This window comes from Trichoderma aggressivum (assembly GCF_033847375.1).
Source record: "Trichoderma aggressivum f. europaeum strain CBS 100526 chromosome Unknown scaffold_009, whole genome shotgun sequence".
Lineage (NCBI taxonomy): Eukaryota > Fungi > Ascomycota > Sordariomycetes > Hypocreales > Hypocreaceae > Trichoderma > Trichoderma aggressivum.
This window is the reverse complement of record NW_026946375.1, coordinates 221,204-241,068: the sequence shown is the minus strand read 5'-3', so window position 1 is coordinate 241,068 and position 19,865 is coordinate 221,204. Positions and strand designations below refer to the sequence as shown.

General features: G+C 53.9%; 6 protein-coding genes across 6 annotated transcripts; 2 read left to right on the top strand and 4 right to left on the bottom strand.

Annotated features, from left to right (window-relative positions):
• Positions 1–274: 274 nt before the first annotated feature.
• Triagg1_3194 (uncharacterized protein) lies at positions 275–3,548 on the bottom strand (the record flags this gene model as incomplete). The annotated part of the gene is made up of 5 exons (XM_062897459.1): positions 275–760; positions 840–1,043; positions 1,122–1,198; positions 1,262–1,365; positions 1,423–3,548. 5 exons carry the CDS (start codon positions 3,546–3,548, stop codon positions 275–277), a joined length of 2,997 nt encoding a protein of 998 aa, XP_062757718.1.
• Positions 3,549–5,438: 1,890 nt separating this feature from the next.
• Positions 5,439–11,636, top strand: Triagg1_3193 (transcriptional regulator family: Fungal Specific TF; the record flags this gene model as incomplete). The annotated part of the gene is made up of 14 exons (XM_062897458.1): positions 5,439–5,495; positions 5,588–5,678; positions 5,757–5,843; positions 5,906–5,977; positions 6,040–6,123; positions 6,186–6,189; positions 6,259–7,237; positions 7,326–7,628; positions 8,055–8,309; positions 8,482–8,984; positions 9,523–10,824; positions 10,900–11,042; positions 11,108–11,305; positions 11,392–11,636. The coding sequence occupies 14 exons, from the start codon at positions 5,439–5,441 to the stop codon at positions 11,634–11,636; spliced, it is 4,323 nt and encodes a 1,440-aa protein (XP_062757717.1).
• A 707-nt stretch (positions 11,637–12,343) lies between these two features.
• On the bottom strand, positions 12,344–14,870 carry Triagg1_3192 (transcriptional regulator family: Fungal Specific TF; the record flags this gene model as incomplete). Its single annotated transcript, XM_062897457.1, has 4 exons — positions 12,344–13,466; positions 13,532–13,866; positions 13,923–14,647; positions 14,819–14,870. 4 exons carry the CDS (start codon positions 14,868–14,870, stop codon positions 12,344–12,346), a joined length of 2,235 nt encoding a protein of 744 aa, XP_062757716.1.
• Positions 14,871–16,326: 1,456 nt separating this feature from the next.
• On the top strand, positions 16,327–17,238 carry Triagg1_3191 (uncharacterized protein; the record flags this gene model as incomplete). The annotated part of the gene is made up of 1 exon (XM_062897456.1): positions 16,327–17,238. The coding sequence occupies one exon, from the start codon at positions 16,327–16,329 to the stop codon at positions 17,236–17,238; it is 912 nt and encodes a 303-aa protein (XP_062757715.1).
• A 1,206-nt stretch (positions 17,239–18,444) lies between these two features.
• Positions 18,445–18,789, bottom strand: Triagg1_3190 (uncharacterized protein; the record flags this gene model as incomplete). Its single annotated transcript, XM_062897455.1, has 1 exon — positions 18,445–18,789. One exon carries the CDS (start codon positions 18,787–18,789, stop codon positions 18,445–18,447), a length of 345 nt encoding a protein of 114 aa, XP_062757714.1.
• Positions 18,790–19,257: 468 nt separating this feature from the next.
• Positions 19,258–19,773, bottom strand: Triagg1_3189 (uncharacterized protein; the record flags this gene model as incomplete). The annotated part of the gene is made up of 1 exon (XM_062897454.1): positions 19,258–19,773. The coding sequence occupies one exon, from the start codon at positions 19,771–19,773 to the stop codon at positions 19,258–19,260; it is 516 nt and encodes a 171-aa protein (XP_062757713.1).
• Positions 19,774–19,865: the final 92 nt, after the last annotated feature.

Sequence of the window (19,865 nt, the reverse complement as noted above, 5' to 3'; positions counted from 1 at the left end):
GTGTGACTGGTCGCTCATTTGATGGAAACAAGTAAAATCTGAAAAAGGAAAAAAAAATTGTTCATTTGTTCCGCTGCCAACCAGATTGAATACAAATTGCAGCTATACTCGCATCTCTCTACCAACCCTAGTCTCATACTTGTGACCGTGTCTTTCCATAAACAAGACATTAATTATATCATGCGTGCTAGTTTAAACGTAAAAGCTCCATCATCCTCCCCCAAAAAACGCCAGAGGCCCATCGTGTGTATGCCTGTAACCCCAAACTGCATCTCTATATTGAAAATTCGTCAATAACGCTCCTCGCCTGAGTAAACTCCCTGTCTACCTCGACAACCGGCATCTTGAACCCAAATCCTTCCGGTCCGCCCACCTTGATGCCCTTTTCGCTCTTCCAGAGGGGATGCGCAGGCAGAGCAATGACATTGACGTGCAAGCCATAGCGCAGATCTTGCGAACCGATTGCTTCGCCGTCCTGTCCCAAAATCGAAATGAGGTCTGGAACTGTGCATACAACCTCTTGTGTCGCTTCGGACCCCTCGGAATCAGTAAGAGCGGCGTAAAGATACTCGTTTTGAAACGGAATAGTCATATGTCGGCCGTTCGATGCTGTTTGCTGTTTACTAACGGCCAGTGCATCGCGCTCCTCGTCGTCGAGAGGCGCAATGATGACGGCTCCCATGGTGTAGCCTCCACCGAGATGGCGACGCACATCGACAATTTTGCCGCTGAAGAGTAGCTTTCCAGCACTTTCAGTGAACTGTTGTTTTCTAATGTCAGTATGATTGGAAAGTGGAAAATGGAAAAAGGGTGGACGAAAGGGGGGCATTTCAACTCACAATGGCATCGATATAGCTCGTCTTCCGCCTTCTTGCCTGGTGAATGGCACGGCCCAAATACCACGTCTGAGACAAAGTGTTCGGAATTCCGTACTGCTTGACAATCGACCCGGAGAGCGGAGTAGAGCAGGCTGCGCAGCTCAATCCAAGTTCGATGGCTGTTGTTCGCAGTATCGTCTCCAGCCTCTCAGGTGTATCGGTGCTCTATCAGGTGGTTGAAAGTCAGCCGCAAAGAATTCTCACGCATGTAAAAATCTCCGAAAGAAGTGCAAGCCAACGTACCATGACAACGCTAACATTGTTGCGAGCATCTGTGAGGACACAGGGGACCAACGGGACGCCGTATACACTAAAGGTGACTGCAATCGATTTCGTTAGCCATTCGTAAATCAGTAAATAGAGAGTTTTCGTCTGCTACTCACCATGATACATTGTAGGATATGCTCGGCCCATTGCATCGCCGTCCACGATGGGGACGTCGAAGTGGGCGCTTGTGGGAAACGACGATAGTCCGTTACCACCACCGCTATTTACGCGTCAGTCACATTTTTGAAAGTTGTAGACATGCCCTTCTTCAACTTACATCTCATCCGGAAGCAGTGCATCGATGGACTTTCCTACGATCCTAGCTGCTGCCTCAATGCCGCTGGGGATCTCGTTGCCACCAGATAATCGCTCATTGATTACGCTCGGGCTGCCGTACCATGAACCAAAGCAAACAGAATCGGTGTCTTTCAACGCCGCCGGGGAAATGATCCTCATCTTACCCTGGCCCCCGTTCCGTAGTGCACGCAAGCCCTTGAGAAATTCATAGTGAGTAGGTCCGCCGCCACCAGTACCGAGAACGCCGCATCCCGTCGACATGAGTTCCAGATCGACTTCAGAGACATACCAGACACCATCCCGCACGTCTGGGCGGTATGTCTCCAAGTCCACGTATAGAGATGGCTTCGTAGTGGGCTCGAGGGCATTCGGTACGCTGACCTTGTCCCCTTCGACATCCTCCTCCTCCTTGTAGTCTGGATCTCCGCCAAGTGGCGGAGTAGGGGGCGGAGTCGGCTCGTCAGGGACAGCAAGCTTTCCCACTGCGCGGACCTGAATTCTGATGGTGGTTTGGGACATGTACTGCAGAGGCATCTTGTTTACCTCAACGATGCGCACGTCGTCGGGAGACGCCCCTTTCTCGACTGCCAGGCTGATGGCTCGCGCGCATGCTGCATCAAGAACGTCTTTTTCTTTCTTGTCTCCGAGGATTTCCACAGTGTCGACCTCGCCAGAGACTTTGGCGATGGCAGCTCCAACGGCGTTGGCAGCCCCATGATGAATCGGATGGATACACCTATCAACTCCTGCCAGCTCTTCCGTCACCAGAAGAGCGCCACCACCGACAAGTAGTACATGGACCGGCGCGGATGACACCTTCATCTGGTCAATTACTCTTTCTAGCTTCCTCTTGATCTCCATACGGGCAAGATTGATGGTTTGCTCCGGAACATCCTTGATGAGAGATGCATCTCCAAGATCCGCCTTGCCGAGACCAACCACGACATCTGTCGCCGTCAGTGTGGAACCGCCAAAGACTTTGGCTTGCTTCTTGAGGAAGTGTCCAACAGAGCCGGGACCAACGCGGACCGTGCCGTTTTCTTCAACCTCGACCTTGCTCCCGCCTCCCAACCCGATAGACACAACCTCTGGCATGGAAAAGGCCGTCCGGACAGCCCCGATTTCGACGAACCCGGGGGCTTGCCGTGGAAAGCCGGAGGGCAGGAGGGCGCACACGTCGGTTGTAGTGCCACCAATATCCACCACGAGGACCTGAGGCTCGACTGCGGCGTTGGGAGTGTCGTTCGAGGCTGGTGCAGACTTGCTATCGAGACCGGCGAGAAACGCAGCGCCAGTCATGCTGTTCGTGGGGCCGCTAGCAAACGTCTTGATGGGATACTCGGCGGCCGTTTCGACGTCGATCAGAGTGCCGTCGTTTTGGGAGAGGAACAGGGGGCACGTCAGCCGCAAGCTGGCCATGGCACGCTTAAAGCCATGCTTAACCTTCTCGCCCGTCCTTAGAATGGCGGCGTTGAGGATTGTTGCGTTTTCTCTTTCGAGAAGGCCGGTAGGTCCGATGTCGTGGGAGCAAACTACGCGTAGCTCAGGGGCAGCATCGAGAATTATGCGCCTGCACCGCTCTTCGTGGATGCCATGGTGATCAAGCGGTGAGAAAATGCCAACAAGAGCAACGGCACCGATGCCAGCGGCAACGACTGATTTTACGGCCTCACGGATTTGCTCTGGATTCAAAGGGGCAATCTCTCGTCCATCCATCTCCAGCCCTCCATCCAAGTAGTGGACACCTCCATCGAGAATCCCGCGTAGACCGAGTGGGAAATCCGAAAAGGGGGGGATCTGCTTTGTGAAGGGGCCGCACAACCGGAAAACGGCGACTCGGTCCAACCTCCTCGCATCTGCCTCGATGAGAGAGTTGATAAAATGTGTCGTTCCGATTGTGACGCTGAGGATGCGGCTCTTCTCAGCCTTTGAGCGTGTAAGCACCTCTCTGATGGCGGCTTCTATGCCGCTTGTGATGTCAGGAGTCGTCGTGGCCTTGTACGATGCCAGGACGCCGCGTCCAGGTTCGTCAAGGGCCTTGATATCCAGAATAGCGGCGTCGGTGTTGGTTCCGCCAACATCGACACCGATGCGATATAGAGACATGACGCCCAAAGGAAAATCAAATTGCAAAGAGAGTGAAGAAACCAGAGAGCGAAAGGGGGGAAGGAGGACAAAGATTTGAATTTTTTTCTCTATTTCCCCGTAGAAATCCGGATACCCAAAAAGACACTTTCAACAAGGGGAAGGGGAAAATAAATCCGAAGGTTCTCTGCAAGCTAAAGGCCAGAAGTGAACAAGACGGCGTGAGGGGCTCATGCTGGAAGCAATTTGGGGGCGCCGGTTGCAAGTTAGTGCGGTTACGACCTCTTTTTTTTCTTCTTCGAGATGACAAGTTCAGAATGGAGCAAGAAGCGCAACGGCGAAGTTTCGCTCAACGTCTAGAGATGGAGTCGCCGGCGGACAAACCCAGTAGAACTCGTCGCCTATGTGGTGGAGATGATCGGCTTGTGGGGGACGAAGATGGCCGTTACGAGAGAGCAACAACAGGAGCATATGATTGATTGCACCTCACAATGATTCGAAACACGGCCAACTCTGAATCTGGCCCCCAGCTCAGGGCAAGGCTAAAACATTCCGGCTGCCGCTGGCCCTGCAACCGCCGGACGGGTATGTGGACATGTTGCCGTCTCACCTCACGACACATGGCCATTTAATCATGGCCACCGTGCGCCCTTTGAGCGTCACACCACCTACGGCAGAGGGCCAGAGTGTAGCATCGGGGAAAACTCATGTCGGCCAAATAAGTTGGCCGATGGCGCCGCTAGAGGGTTCGCCGATCACTGTGTTGTCAGAAACAACAAGCCAGCGGACTGAGAGAGATGCTGTCTGAGACGAGCAGAAGCTGCACAGAAGAAATAGAACACAGGATCGAACCCAGAAGAGGCCTTCCAAACGAAGCAGCGCCCTACCAGGCAAAACTCATCCGAGGCGAATTGGGCGAAGGGAGGGGGGTGTCAAGTTGAGCCGAAATAAGCAATGCAACCACATGCACGCCCAGCTGCATTGCATTTATTGATCTCACACCCCTTTGAAACACCAGAAATTCACCATCTCGAATGTCTTTTGCGGAACGATCCCCGGATCAATGGGCTGTCAACGAAATGTTGCGCATAAATGGCTCGACCAGGGCAGCTCATCAGGCCAAACTGCGGGGAGAGTTGTCGGCCGGCCCCGATCTTGAATCTGGGAGACCGTCTTCCATTGTTTGCGACGCCCGTAGCAGTGAGCCCGCGATGACCAAGGACGGAAAGCAATTGAATTGCTTTTCGATAACACAAGAGACTAGCAACCAACTTGGTCAAGGGTGGGCGATTGGCATTCTGCCTCTGCTGTGAGCTAGCAAGGCGGCGCTATTGCTGCTCCGTTCATGTACGTTGGCTGGAGCAGTTTTCCCAAAGCGAGTTTGGCTTACCGTCCCTGGACCAACAACACTCGACCCCGGCTTGGGCTGACTCGACTCGAGGTCGAAAAGCTAAAAACTTGCTGGACCGCTCCAAGTCCCCTTTTCTCCATTTCAACCTCCACAAGGGCTGTTTTGTTTCTCGCGGCCGGCACCAGTCAATCGCTAGCCAGGCAAGTTCGAGGTTTGAGAAGCTTGGACGGCTCTTCCCGGTCGAGCCGCTTCCGCTGCCGGGCAGATCTTGCAAAAGTGAGGCCTCGCTTGCGATCCCTTTTCCCGGTGTCTCGCCCCACTCGTGTCACGGTTCAGCACCTGGCACAAGGGGTTTGTTTCGCTTGGCTGTCTTGTCTGTTGAAGACTCTGCTCGAGGTCCAACAGATTGTTGCTGTTGGGTATTACCTACTTGCACAGCGTCGCGTACTCCAGTTGTGAGTTGTGACAACGGGCCCCTGTCCGAGCGTCTAATCTGTGCTGTCTTCGAGTCGGAGGTACGCCGTAGCGTTTGTCTGGCACGCGTCCACCTGAACGCGACAATGGGGTTGGCTCAGCTCGTTGAGCGCGCAAAGCTCCCTTATGTCTCACAATGGATTGTAAGTCATTTGTGCCAAGGCTGCAATCATTGTCTCCGTCCAACGCTCTCTTGATCCCAGCGGTGTGATGAGCGATGCAACTGGCTAACCAGAGACTTGTTCCGCCTGTGTCACAGAACGAGGATATTCGACCTGTGGAATCCGCCAGGCGAACATGGGGCTTCTGGACATTTCACAATTACTGTGAGTCGCGCGCCCGGTTGGGCGAAACAATGAGAGCTGTTACTGACGAGACGCTATGACTCTTTCGTTGGTTTCCAGGGTTGCTGATCAATTGTAACATTGCAACCTTCCTGACAGGGAGTGCGCTCATCCCGTTGGGCCTGAACTGGTGGCAGGCCATTATTGGTACCATCACTATCCCGATATGACAGATGCAGTTGCGTCGATTGGCTGACAGGTTGTCGCAGCTATTGTTGTTGGAAACATTCTTGCCACCACCGCCATTGTCATCAGCTCGCTTGCGGGTGCCTATTACCATGGTGAGTTTGCGTTCCTGGTGACAACCCTAGAGCAAAACCATGCTGAAAATCACCTTTCCCAGTTGGCTTCTCCGTCTACAGTCGTGCGGTCTGGGGCATGTGGGGATCCCAGTTTGCCATTTGGAACCGGATATTCTTGTGTCTTGGTATGACCCTCATCTTTTCGTATAACATGCGGTGTCTTTGTGCTAATCATTGGCTTGTGCAGTTTGGTTCGTCGAATGAAGATTCTGAATGATGGTTTCACCCAACAGTCGTTGCTGATAATAGTGTTTCCACAGGTACGGATTCCAGTCGTGGGTTGGCGGCCAGTGCTTTGAGCTCATCCTGCTCTCGTGGGATCCCAAATACGAGTCCCGCATCCCCAACCACATGCCTGAGTCGACGGGCATGACGACGGCCCAGTTTGTGTCTTACATCATCTTCTTCGTCATCAGTCTCCCGTTTGTGTGGATCAAGCCGCATCGTCTGCAGAAGTTCTTCTATTTCGCTTGCGTCGTGACCATGATCTTCTTCGTCGTCCTCCTGATCTGGGCCCTGGCGACCATGGGCAGTGCGGGCTTTGGCGACACCCTGGACTCGGGAACCACCCTTCCCAACACGGGCGGGCCAGGGAGTGTCGCCTGGCTGATGGTGTATGGCATCATGTCGACGATTGGCTCCATTGCTGCCGGCATCTTGAACCAGAACGACTTTGCGCGTCTGTCGAGGAAGCCGATGGACGCCGTCTGGGGCCAGCTTCTCCCATACGGCCTCTACAGCATCTTCACCTCCGTCATCGGCATCCTCGTCGTCGCGGCCACGCAGAAGCGATTCGACGGCGAGGCCGTCTGGAACCCGCCAACCATCTTTGTTCGCCTATTGGAGAAGGACAACAGCCCCGGCACGCGCGCCGCGCTATTCTTCGCCGGCGTTGCCCTGTGCATCTCCCAAATTGGCAGCAATGTCCCCGGAAATGCCCTGGCTGGCGGCATCGATCTGTCGTCCGTGTTCCCCCGGTACATCAACATTCGCAGGGGTGCCTACATCACGGTTCTCCTCAGCCCGGTAGTCAACCCCTGGCAGCTGGTCAACACGGCCACGACGTTCCTGTCGGTGCTGTCCAGCTACGGCGTCTTCCTCGCGCCCATGACGGGCATGATGTTTGCCAACTATGTTGTGGTGAATAAGCGAAAGGTCAAGGTGGACGACTTGTACCACGGCCACGGCGGCAGCATCTACTGGTACAAGTACGGCGTCAATTTCCGCGCCCCCATTGCGGTAAGTCAACATGGAGTTTCTTGGTGTCAAGTAGTTGTGAGAGGAGAATGTTTAGTAGAGTTCAACGTGCTGACTTTGTCGGTTCCAGTGGGCGGTGGGAGTTGCTCCAACCCTGCCTGGCTTTATCGCGGCCGTGAATCTATCCGTGTCGCTGCCCGAGGGCATGACGGAGCTCTACTACATCAACTACCTGTACGGCTTCGTGTCCAGCGCCGTCGTCTACTCGGTCCTTCACTGGATCTTCCCTGCCAAGGCGGTCGATGACTTTGTCAGGACGGCACCGACGGCGAGGGAAGTCCAGCAGTACTACACAGACCGCTGGGAGGTGGATCTGGCCCAGGCGAGCCATGTGCTGTCGGACGACGATGGCTCCGGCGTGATGCATGTAGACGTGAGCCCAAAGTTTGAGCCAGCGGCGGCGTTTTGAATTCCCCGTCTCGTGTTGTTTTCCTTTGCTCATTTGCTGGGGGCAGCTTGTCGTGGCGGTGTGATATCGGCCAAGCTGTCCGGCATACTGTAAGAGATGAGATGCTGGAGATGAGTCTTGTTGGATCGACACCGTCATTTCGCCAAAGCGTTTGATGGGAGGGGTTTTGAGAGCGAAAAGTCACATATGAGAGCCGTGATTATATTATCTGATTTAGACTGCTTATGCCACTTAATAGACGGGGTTATGCCATCACCATCCATCTCGCACCTTGCCTATCCCGGGCAGTTGATCTTGCCTGCAGCATCGAGCTTTAAGTTGTCCGAAGCTAGTTGCTACCCTAGTTGACTTGCAGTAATGCCATGAATGCGGGTTTAATGAGATCAACAGCATGGATCCTCCGTGAAGCGATGCGTGTCCCATGTCTCGCCGTGCCTCCGCCGTGCCTCGCCGTGTCTTGGAAATTGGCCGACGACAAGACACGGAACGACACCGGATTGGACGAGGGGTGGCCTGCTGTCGATGTCTTACACACCCATCCTGATCGCTAAACCATCAGTCAACCAATCCAACTCCATCTTTGCCTCGGGTCCGGCTGTTTGGGGTGAGGATTCCCATGACTGCAGCGATCCGACGGAGAACGGAGTAAGCCTTGGAATTTCGAAACGTTTGAAACCTTGAATCGCCAGGTGCAAATTAAAGCATGCCCTAGAGCTTGAGCGCTAGTCCAGCTCGTTATAGGTCTCGTCAACCACTAAACGGCCACTAATGGTAGTCCCCGTGCACCCTAGCAGTTCCGGCTCTTGGGGGGGCATAGAGGACCAGCTTCAGCAGGCCAATAGGCGAAGTGGTCACGTTACTCGACGCTAGAGCCATTAAACTGCCAACGTGTTCCCCGCCTGTCGGCCAACTTGGGGCCAACCGCCATGAATCGACAGCAAGGAGCTTCGCCGCCGCGTTCGCCGAGCAACTCGACCTGTCTCTCCTCTGGATCGCACAAACTCCACCACCCACGCCGCGGCAAACCAAAAACAACCAGCCAGCAAGCAAGCCAGCCCGCCTAGACACGGACCAGCGCGAGAGGCGCCTTCGTCAGACCGGATTGGCCTCGATCGAGCGTGAATCCGAACCCTCCCCCAGGATCATCCAGCTCCAGCATCCCAATGCTCAGCGGCGCCGACTCGGCCCAGGGCCGTCCCCGCAAGTTCACCATCCAGAGCCAGTTCGGCCGGGCTCGACAGCCGCGGAGCCGCAAGAACCGGCCCTGCGACGCCTGCCGGAGGCGAAAGACGGCATGTGTGATCCCTTCGGAGCCTCCTTGTAAGTCTCAACCGGCCTAAGCTCCCTGACCGAACCATCGCGCTGCCTGGCCTGGCCCCTTGCATCTGGGGTTGGGGTGCCTCCTCTGCTGGAGCTCGAGCCGAGCCGCTTGAGCCTCACCGCGCGTCGACCAAGTATGTCGCGCGTGTCCGCTGCGCGTCATGGCATGGTATGCGATGGATGCGATGTGCATGTACATGTCGACGACGGGACACGCCTCACATTCCACACTTCACACCTCACACCTCGCACGATGCCACGCTGCATATGTATTTCTTCACCATGACGCGCACGTGTCCGCCTTCTGCTCGTCTGCAGCTACGGAGCTGCCTGAGTGGCTCGTCGAGCCCGTGTGCTGCCCTCCCAAGTGGGAGCGTCCCCTTTTGCCCGTTGGCCGATGCTACATGCATGATGCTGCTGCATCCCGCCCTCCACAGCTTCGTTTCGTCCCAGCCCGCTGCAGATATACCCAATCCCCTTAACTCACGGAGTCTCCGAATGCTAAAACCGTCGTCGCAGGTCTCTTCTGCAAGAGCAGGGGACTGGCGTGCAAGTCTTCGCCTACTCCTGATGAGATATCATCTCAACATGAGAGCGCCGCCGACAGTACCACTGAGAATGGAGCCTCCGACGCCGAGCTCGTCACACCTCCAGCCATGGACTCTTCGCCGAGTCTAGCACGCCGTAGCGTCTCTCATTCCAGCCCAGCAGACACCATCCAGTCGTCTGCAGGCTTGAGCGCCGCTGGAGATCTGAGTCTGGAGCAGCAGTCATCTGGTTCCGCCGCCGTAGTACATCAAGGCCTCATTTCCCAGTCTTCGGATGGCTTGGAGCAGCCCTCATATGGTGTCTCTCCTCCGGTCCCTATACTATCAAACGGCCCTCTCCACACTCTCGAGGACAACTTCAACAGGACCGCTCACTCCATGGGACCTTCGGCTGAGCAAGATACCTACCTCTTGGATGCCTTTAGGTGTCTCATTATAAGCGAGAACGATGAGATTGATGCCAATATCATCCAGGTCTACCCAGGGGGTCCTTCAGCAGACGATCGCCCCGTTCACTTTTTGCTCTTGGAGAATGAAAACCCCGACTTCACCAATGAAGCAAAGCAAAGTGCATCGGACGGGACCGAGAGGCTGGTGTGGCCCTATGGTGAGCGTCTAGTGCGCTTATACTTCAAGCACGTCCATCCCGTATACCCTGTCGTCACCAAGGGCCGCTTCCTCGGTCAGTATAAAAGCAACCGGATGAAGATACCTGCGTCATTGCGTGGTGCAATATACGGCCTGGCATGCGTCTTCTGGGACCGAGACCCTACCATCAAAGAGGCCTGTCCTTTCCAACAACATCAATGCATAGATCACGCTCACGAGGCGCTCAGGCGTGAGCACGAAAACCCTACTCTCTTCAGCCTGCAAGCAGGCCTTTTGCTTCACCACATCACGCCTCCCGACGTCGACAGTGTTGAGACGCCCAGCATGTGGACCATGACGGCACAAACCACTGCGTGTGCCCAAACAATAGGCCTTCATCAAGACCCTACTCGATGGAGCATTGAGGATTGGGAGAAGAGGGTGAGGAAGAAGCTCTGGTGGGCGGTATACGCTGCCGACTGTTGGTCTGCAATCTGCCACGGCAATCCTCCACACATAAGCCCAACCACGTTCAGTACTCTCCCACCTGACATGGATGATATTCGAGCCGATGAGACTGTCCCTGAAGACTTGCGGTACTTGGTTGAACCCGAGGACGCCGTCTTCCAAGCTTCAGTGGGAGCCCGATTTTTGCAGTTTATTAATCTGACCATTGTCCTGAGGGACGTGTTGGATTGTGCCTTGTAAGTTAAAATCTCCTCTGCACAGGTTCCGGTCAAATCTTGTCGGCCATTGCTCACGCGAAACGATTCATGCAGTCAAGTTCGACCCAATCCATCAACCCTCACCGATAGAACAATGCAACTTGTCATGCTGAGAGAGAAGTTCAATGATTGGCACAGCCTGCTGCCGCAATGCCTCGCTCTTGGTCCCGAAAGAGGCCAAGACACAATCAGCAACTGTAAGTTTCACTACAGCGATGGAGTAGGATGCTTTGTTGAAGTAGGCGCTAACCTACTCACCTAGCCCCCCTGCATCTCACATACTACGCCACCCAGGCCCTCTTATACCGAGGCCTCATGTATCCTGCCACCAGAGTGGCCAAAGCCAATCCCGAATCAAATCTTCGCAAGTGGTTCGTCTCCGCTCTGACCGAGTTTCGAGGCTTTGTGGACTTTTTCAACTCCATTACTGAGGAAGATTTGCGTGGTTTTTGGTGTCGCCGTAAGTGTTTGTTGACCATTTCGGAGGCATTACAGCCTCGAGAGGGTGGGAAAACACGTCGTAACTGCGCTAACGGACAAAAACAGATGCTCGGTCTCAATTCATCTTGTGTGGAAACTTTCTCATCTACCTTTTCCTGCTCGCATCTGATCAGACACACATTGCGGCTGCGTACCAGCTCCTGCAAGAGTTCCACCAATCTCTAAAGCGCCTCGGGGAAACCTCCCACAAGCCCGGGAGACTCTTGATCCGACCTGCCAGGCTCAGGCTGGATTCCTTCTTCCGCCAGGCGGCCACAATTCTCCGCGGGAGTGAAGCACCCGTCATTTAGCCTATTAACGCTACAGGTTAGGTGCAGCTTGGGCATTTTGGAGGCGGAGAAAGTTGCAGATATTTCCCACGTGTCCAGTAAATATTCACAGAGGTCAAGGATGTTTTGTAGCTACATGTCTAGTTTAGCATTGCGCGGGCATTTGAAAATGGCGTGTTGGATATTCCTTGTCGATAACGGCGAACAAAAGAAGGCAGTTTCAGTTGTCAGCTCGACGTAGTTCAGACTCCAAGGGTTAGGTGTGCCACGCATCTCCGGCCATCATCTCTACTAGGCATCATTTCCGAGCATCGCCACTATGCACTGCTGTACCTTGGCACGCATACCAATGCAGCCAGAGGACACAGTACTCATGTGTTCTCATATACTGTTGATATACAGGTACGCTTCGTATTTACTCGTACGCATTCTGACTACCTATGCAGCTTATGCATTTGTCTGTGCCCAGATCGTACAAGTGTTGTTGACCACATAAAGCCCGCGCATCAGTCATCAATCTCGAATGACCAGGATGTCATATACTGGCGGCACGGAAATAGCACGTCGAAGATATTTGTTGTGTAAGTGATTTCACTTTTGTTGATATGTACAGTATTTAAGAGCATACAGACTCTAGCTCTTTTGTTTCCATATCCATTATATACAGAGATTGGTCAAGGTACATCATGTCCCTCGCCATAGTCCTCACAGTACTCCTACTAATTGATTCAACCAGACCGTTGAAGTCCAAGTTGTGACCACAGCTTCTGTGCAAACACATTTCCTATCTCCCACTTCTTCGCCCCGTGGGATAGAATCGCCGCAAAGGGCGAGAGCCAAACGTCCACGTTGCACTTGCACAGATGGACTCCGTGCAGCCAGATGGTGCCTCCGTGTCGTATCCAATGGTCCACCGCGGGACTCTTGCCAGCGCCCAACGGCACAAATCCAAAGTCCAGCTCGGCGGCGATGGGCAGATTCATGCACGTACATGCAGACGCGTTGTTCTGGATCCATGTCCACAGGATGGCAGCCCCCGCCGCGATGGTCATGTGTGCGATGGGATCGAGCACCTCTGCTTTCAGGTCAGAGGGAGACGTGGTGGAGCCGTAGACGCGATACGCAAAGAGGGCGTGCGAGACGGCGATCCGGGCGTCCTGGGATGTGGCCCAGTCGTGGATCTCGGCGTTGTTGATGGGATGTGCGTTGGAGAGGTTGGCCGGGGTCACGCCTTGGGAAGAGACGACGGGGAGGCTCTGCATGTAGCTGTGGACGTCGGCGTAGATGTGCATGTTGAGGAGATGGTACAGCATGGTGGCGCTGAAGACGAAGGAGAAGAAGCGGTCCCGAGCGGGTTTCTGCCAGTCCTCGTGGAAGGGCTCCTCCCTGGCCGAGTAGGCCCTCAGAAGGAAGTCAATGTGCATTTTGTGCTGTTCCGGTTCTTTCCATATGGAAGTCATGCCGTCGAGCTGCAGCTTGCAGCGCTTGAGGCGGGCCGAGATCAGTTCTCGTTGTTCGCTGGATACGCACAGGTTTGGGTTTGGACTTCCTCGCATCTTGTTGAGGATCCAGACATAGTTGGTCACGCCCATCATGCGAATCTGCAGGTCCTCGACGAGGATGACGGGCGAGATTGGCTGCTGAGATCCCAGCGCGAGGTCGCATATCCTATACTGGGCGCGTTCCATGGGTTCCGAGGGCCACCTCCTGAAGAAGACGTCGAGGCCGTAGGCGTTCCATTGGCCGAACGTGGATGTAAGGCTGAGACTCAATTCTTCGCGCTGCAGGGACGGGGGTTGCTGGGTGAGTAGAGATATATATGTATCGAGCTTGAACATGTTTGTGACGAGTCTATGAAGGACACGCACAACAGTTAGTACGACAAGCTCCTGCACGACTCGGCCGGCTCCATTCACCTTTTCCATTTCTCCTTCATGGAAAACACCCAGGGAGGGAAATCGCCGCTGAAGTGGATCCTTATTTGGTGATCGATGGCATCGGTGGTGAAGATTCTGAGTTGTCGAAATACAGTGATGAGGAGGCTGAAGAGAAGACGGGCCTTTTTCATGTTTCTCTCGCGCTGCGAAGATGGGTCAGCATTGTCGTGTTTGTGCGTCTCGCGGAGGGTACATGGGGGTTTAGCTGTCTGAGCAAGACGTACGCCACTTTCGAATGCGAAAATGATGTTCAACAGGGATGATTGGAGTGACCGGAGAGGCCAGACGGCGTTTGGATCTGCGGTGGATTCTGTCTGTGGCGAAGATGTGTAAGTATTTCCATCGTCTAGCCGAGAGTGCAACTACTTACCAACTCGTCGAGCAGGCGTTTGACGAGAATGTTGTGAATATCGAATACAAGACTATCATCTCCAGTCTCATTCTGCAGCCAAAAGCCAATCATGATAGCACTGCTTCGTAGTGTAACGGAATCCACCTCGTGCTCAAAAGTGGGAGCATGCAGTACCGGCCACCGGTCATGGAAGCGGCCCATGTACGACTTGATACACGACGCGGACCAGCTCTTCACTTCCGGGGTGAGTGGCCGCTGAATCCTTGACGAAGATCCCGATGACCTTGGCCTGGAAACAGCTTCGAGTACTAGCTGCAGTCCTTCGATGGCAATGAAAGGCGCGTCTTGTTGCTGTGTCCCCTGGATCACCGGTGCTGTGCCATTCATGGTATAGGACATGGGTACAGCTTGACTGATATCGGGCTGAGAGCCGCCGGTAGAGGCTGGAGCCTCTGTGTGGGCCGATCCGGGAGGATCTGGAGAGCGGGATCCATGACCCGAATGCAGGGACGAGGCGCTACCTTGAGGCGGATTGGCGGCAACATTAGGGGCAGGCCCTCTGGTGAAGGCACAATCTATGCCTCGCTTGGTGCACAGGGAGCACCGGACGCCTCCATCGCATCGGATCTTGCTGGCATGGCATGCATCGCATGCCCGGACTCGTTTAGAATCCGAGGGGGCGGAGCCATCGTGTAGCGTCAGATGGCGGCGGAGGAGATCACTGTGACGACGGGGGGGTTCAACTTTTAGTATGCGTCTTGTTGATTTTCTCATTGGGGGAAGTAGTCTTCTTCTTCTTTTTTTCTTTGCTTCCCTTTCTTCTTATCTACAGCAGCACCGCACCCAGACGAAACATCTAATCATGGGGCAGAAGAGAAAGGGGGAGGGTGTAAGAGGACTCCTATTCTACTCACCTGCGGCTGAACGATCGCGAACACACATGGCACGTGAAGGAAGGACTGCCATGGGTAGCCTGATGCCGACGGAGATGTTCTTTTCTAAGAAACCCTCTCCCGCAGTGGCACAGATGTCGCTCTCCCGTGGGTGGCCCCATCTCCTCGAGGCTAGAGATGTCGTCTCCCACTTCCCATCCGAAGGTGGACTCTTATTTCTCGTCCCCGTTACCTAAGAATGGAAAGGAATTGCCGGGGATCGGTTGGCCAGACTTGTAATTGATTGATCGATGCAGTGGGAAGACACACTCCGTATTAGGCAAAGACCTGGATCGATGATCTCTGCTTTGAGAGATGCCGATATCCTGTTCAGCCCACTTGGCAGCCTTTTCTCCCACCGAGGCCGAGATGTTCAAAAGATGGCACGCCCGCAGGGCCGGAAAGCGGAATTACGCGGAATACAAGAGAGCGCGAGGGCCCCGACGAGTTCTCTCGCGGCGATTTGAACGAATTACCAAGCAATGCAGCCCAAAGCAGCGCGTTGGTGTTGTACACAACCGTTGCGGGCTGGTGAAGATGCAATGTGCGTTGAGGCGGGATCGGAGCCTCGGGTGGGATGAGGGAACGGGAGAGGCGAAACTAAGATTAGGCCCAAGGGAAATGCGGCAAAAGGGGACCAACAAACCAATGACCCAGGGCGAATGTTGAACAACACCGGATTACTCAGAACGATGAAGGATTTTTTTGATAAGAAAAAAAAAAGCAAAATGGGAAAAAATTGGGAACAGTGGGATGAGAGTGCTCGGGGCAGAGGGGATGATAAATCTCCGTATTATTGATGGCTTACAAGAAAGGGCGAGTTTCACGTCTCGAAGGCGGCATCCCACTTGGCGCCTCGGTGAGTGTGGACGTCGGCATCTCCCACTCTGCAACGAGTCTAGTCCGAGATGCTAGGATATGTCATCTCGAGGCTTATGCTTCTTTCAGCTCTAGTTGGCGCTGCTAACGCTCGGAGCGGGATTCCGAAACGGTCCACAACACCACGATGACCGTGCAATGGGTTGGGTGGGAGATGGAGGGAGCTTTTGCATATGGTGGTTGACTCGATGGTGTACGGTTCTGGGAGAGGAGAGGAGAGGAGAGGAGAGGAGAGGAGAGGGCAGGGTTGTTGTTGCAGGTGGTTAGTTAGTCAGCGGAGGGATGGTGGTATTAATGCGTGCGAGATAGTCGAGGGGGTGTGTGTGCAATAGTGTTGAGGATTGCATAATCGCGAGGGGAGGTGAACACTATGGACTACTACTGGCGAGTGCTTGGAAATCATGGTGAGGGATCCGACATGATGAGTATTTGAATAAGGTATATAGTGTAGGTGCCTGTCTTGGGGGTTTGAAATAGAAACTCCAGAAGCAGAAGACACAATATATAAACAACACAACGTCGCCCTCAACTCTAGTCTGCACTCGAGCATCAAATACAACTACTACTTCGACTTACACACAATACACATCTACTAAACAACTACCGAAGCAATGGCCGTTACTCCTCTCAAGAACATCGCCCTCACCGGTGCCAGTGGCGCTGTTGGCTCCGTCGTCCTCAAGGCCCTTCTCGCCGCTGGCAACTTCAACATCACCGTCCTACGCCGCAATAACTCCAAGTCAACCTTCCCCGACAACGTCAAGGTCGTCGACGTCGACTTCGAGTCCGTCGACTCTCTGACCGCCGCTCTCACCGGCCAGGACGCCGTCGTGTCTACCGTTGGCACAGAGGGCCTCGGCGAACAGCAGAAGAAGCTTGTCGACGCCGCCGCCGCTGCTGGCGTCAAGCGTTTCCTGCCGTCCGAGTACGGCTGCGACCTGGCCAACGAGCTAACCGCCAAGCTGCCCGTCTTCGCTCCCAAGGTTGGCGTCGCAAGATATCTCGAGGAAAAGGCCAAGACGACGCCTCTCACGTATACGTTTGCCTACAGCGGGCCGTTCTTCGACTGGGGTCTGGAGCACAACTTCATCTTCAAGAGCGCGGGATCCAAGCCCGTCCTGTACGACGGCGGCGACACCGTTTTCAGCACCTCGACGCTGGACGCCGTCGCCCAGGCGGTCATTGGCATTTTGAACAACCCCGAGGAGACTAAGAATCGCGCGGTGCGGTTCCAGAGCCTGGCGATTTCGCAGAACGGGATTCTCAGGCTGGCGAAGGAGGTTGCGCCTGAGCGCGACTGGCAGCCTGAGGTGGTGAAGATTGACGATGTTACGAACGCTGCGGATGAGAGACTGGCCAAGGGACTGCTTGGACATGAGACGTTTGTTCCTTATCTTATTCGCGCCGTTAACGATCCTCGGTATGGTTCGCAGTTTACGACTCTGGATAATGAGTTGCTGGGAGTGAAGCAGTTGACGGAGAAGGAGATTAAGGAGGTTGTCAAGAGCAAGATCAGCAACTAGATTGCGACTTACATAGCGTTGCGCAAGTAATTAAACAGATGAAATATTCTACATTTCCCAATTGCACATGCAAAGAAATTTCAATATTTGATGCACGCTCGTCTAGGTTATGCATGTCGTATTGGCTAATACGCCGTAAGCTTCACTAACGACAAATAAATTTGTCTGTGAGAAACTTTAGGATTGTTTCGTCTATATAGCGTCAAAGGAGTGTTTTCCCTGCTAGGTTTAAGCCATGCAGGTGTAGGCAGTCTAATTCATTTTGGCGAAGAGTTTGGTGCAAGGATGGTTGGCCATGACAACACGCGAGTGCAGACGACGGCTAAAGAAACATGCCTGATTGATGGACGTACATGCAGCTCTATTTAATGAGATTTGGAGTTATACTGTATTTGTATTTTACTAGGCTGATGCTCTATATCATTTCATTACACTGATATTTGAACAAGTGCCATATCTGGTAGTTACTAACACAAAGTTGTGAGAGTTGTAAGCATTGCTTGAATGCCATTACAACTGCGGGTGCGATGCAGCTACAGCAGCCTATTTCATTGTTCACGTTGGCCTTTTAACACCGGTTGAAAACTGCAGAGTGCGGTAAATGCATGCATCGACATTATCGGGTGCGTAGTGAGTTGACACGTTCTTAGAGGTACAAGTAATTAATCTTTAAACGAGCCACGTGTCCCAAGTATATGACTGCCCACGCGTTCAATATAATCTTGAGGAGTATTTTTGCCACTTCGGTCTAGCAACAGTCATTCGAGCCACGGCAATGGATGTTTCCTCTTTGTACGGCTTCAGATTCAGGCCTCGGAGTTCTCTTCCAGTCTCCGATCAACATTGTATCGACCACGTCGAAACAGGACCTAGACAATGGGAAGAGTCTCTAAATATGAGAGACTTGGCATACGTTTTACATGTTGACGCGGACACTTCCAGCTCAACTTTGACACCGGGACAACAGTCGCATAAGAGGAGACGGCATGATAAACCAAACAACTATGAGAGAGGCTCTGAATCGGATATATCAGACAGACGGCACCATAACGTAAATAAATACATGAAGGTTTCGCCTGCTGCTCCCTCTCCCTAAACTCAACCCCCCCAGGATATCAATATGTCGCTTCGTATACGTGACAGGGACATCAATAAACGACAAAAACAAACACACAACAACCCCAAACTCATCATCTCTTATCCACACTACTCCTCGTCCGAATCATCAACAGTCTTGACCGGCTCCTGCTTGGCCGGAAACTTCATCTTCCTAGTGCCCTCTGCTCCCCAGCCACCAAGCCCCCCTGCCGCTGCAGCCCCGGCGAATCCAGATGACGCTCCCACGGTGAGCTTGCCGGCAGCCTGATTCTTTCCAACGCCGGGCTGGTTCTCGGCCCAGGCGTTGAGCTCGTCGCGCGTCTTGCCCGTGTACTTGAGGATGTCCTCGTCGGTCGGGCCGGCGCCGCGCTTCTTGTCTTCGTAGCGCCGATAGAGGCTCTTTTTGCCGCCGTCGACGTCGGTTGAGTCGGGGGCCGAGTTGGAGTTGCCCATTATCGCTGTTGTTGATTTGGGGAGACTTTGATGTTGTTTGCAAGTGGTGGGTTTTACTCGTTACTTCGATGGGTATGTACTATCCCGTATACACGTATAGATGGATGTCTGCGAGGAGGCATGTAGAATCGAGTCTATATAATAGACAGACGGATTCAGCATCACGCACTGGGCCACGTCAACGATTGACTAGCCCAGGCCCCCAAACAAAACCCCCCCGGGTTATGCTTCCCAATCCGATTCGATCCAGCATGATTTCGCCTCACCCACTAACATGAGAGCTGAGCAAAACGCGGGGTCAAAGAGGGAAACGGGCCGAGGGGAAAGGCGTCTGTGACACGTTCAGCCTCACGAGTAGTTTCGTGATGGCGCATGTCCCAAGACGCCTCACTGTTGGAAGCGGCTCGAACCGTGTAATCGATCTCGAGATTAAAAAAAAGCGCTTGACACACACGTCAGCATCTCGGATCACGAGTCCGGCCCTGTTCGGATCGAGCCGAGGTCAGCCCCGTCGACGCGGACAGGGTTCAAGTTTCTTTCCGACGCAGCTGATGCATCATCTGCAGATTCCGCAGACAAGTCGGATGCCTTCTCCTTCTGCTGCGCCTTGACGGCTCCCACTTTCCTACGGCCGCCGGCAGTGCGTTTCTTATAGCCCAGCTTCCGCAGGGTGTGGCGGATGCAGTACTCGCCCACGTCCCAGCCGAGAGCCTGCGCAATCTTGCCGTAGGGCATGTTCTCATTGTCTTTAGATGCCATGAAGGTCTTGAGCTCCTGGATCTGCGCTTCCGTCAGCTTGCTAGGCCTGCCGGGCCGAGTGATGGGCGTCTCCGTATGCGAGAGGGCATATTGGACCTGGCCCAGAGACAGGCCCAGCTCGGCACTGATGGCAGACTGAGTGTAACCAAGGCGACGCATCAACTGAGCATCGCGTCTCTGGTCGCGCGTTGTGTCGGGGCGTCTGGACTGTTCCTGTTCTTGCATGGCGAAAATACTAATCAACTCTTGAGTCGAAGAGCTCGATACGACGAGCTAACATGAACAGGAGATAGCGCAAACATGGTGTCTTATAAACC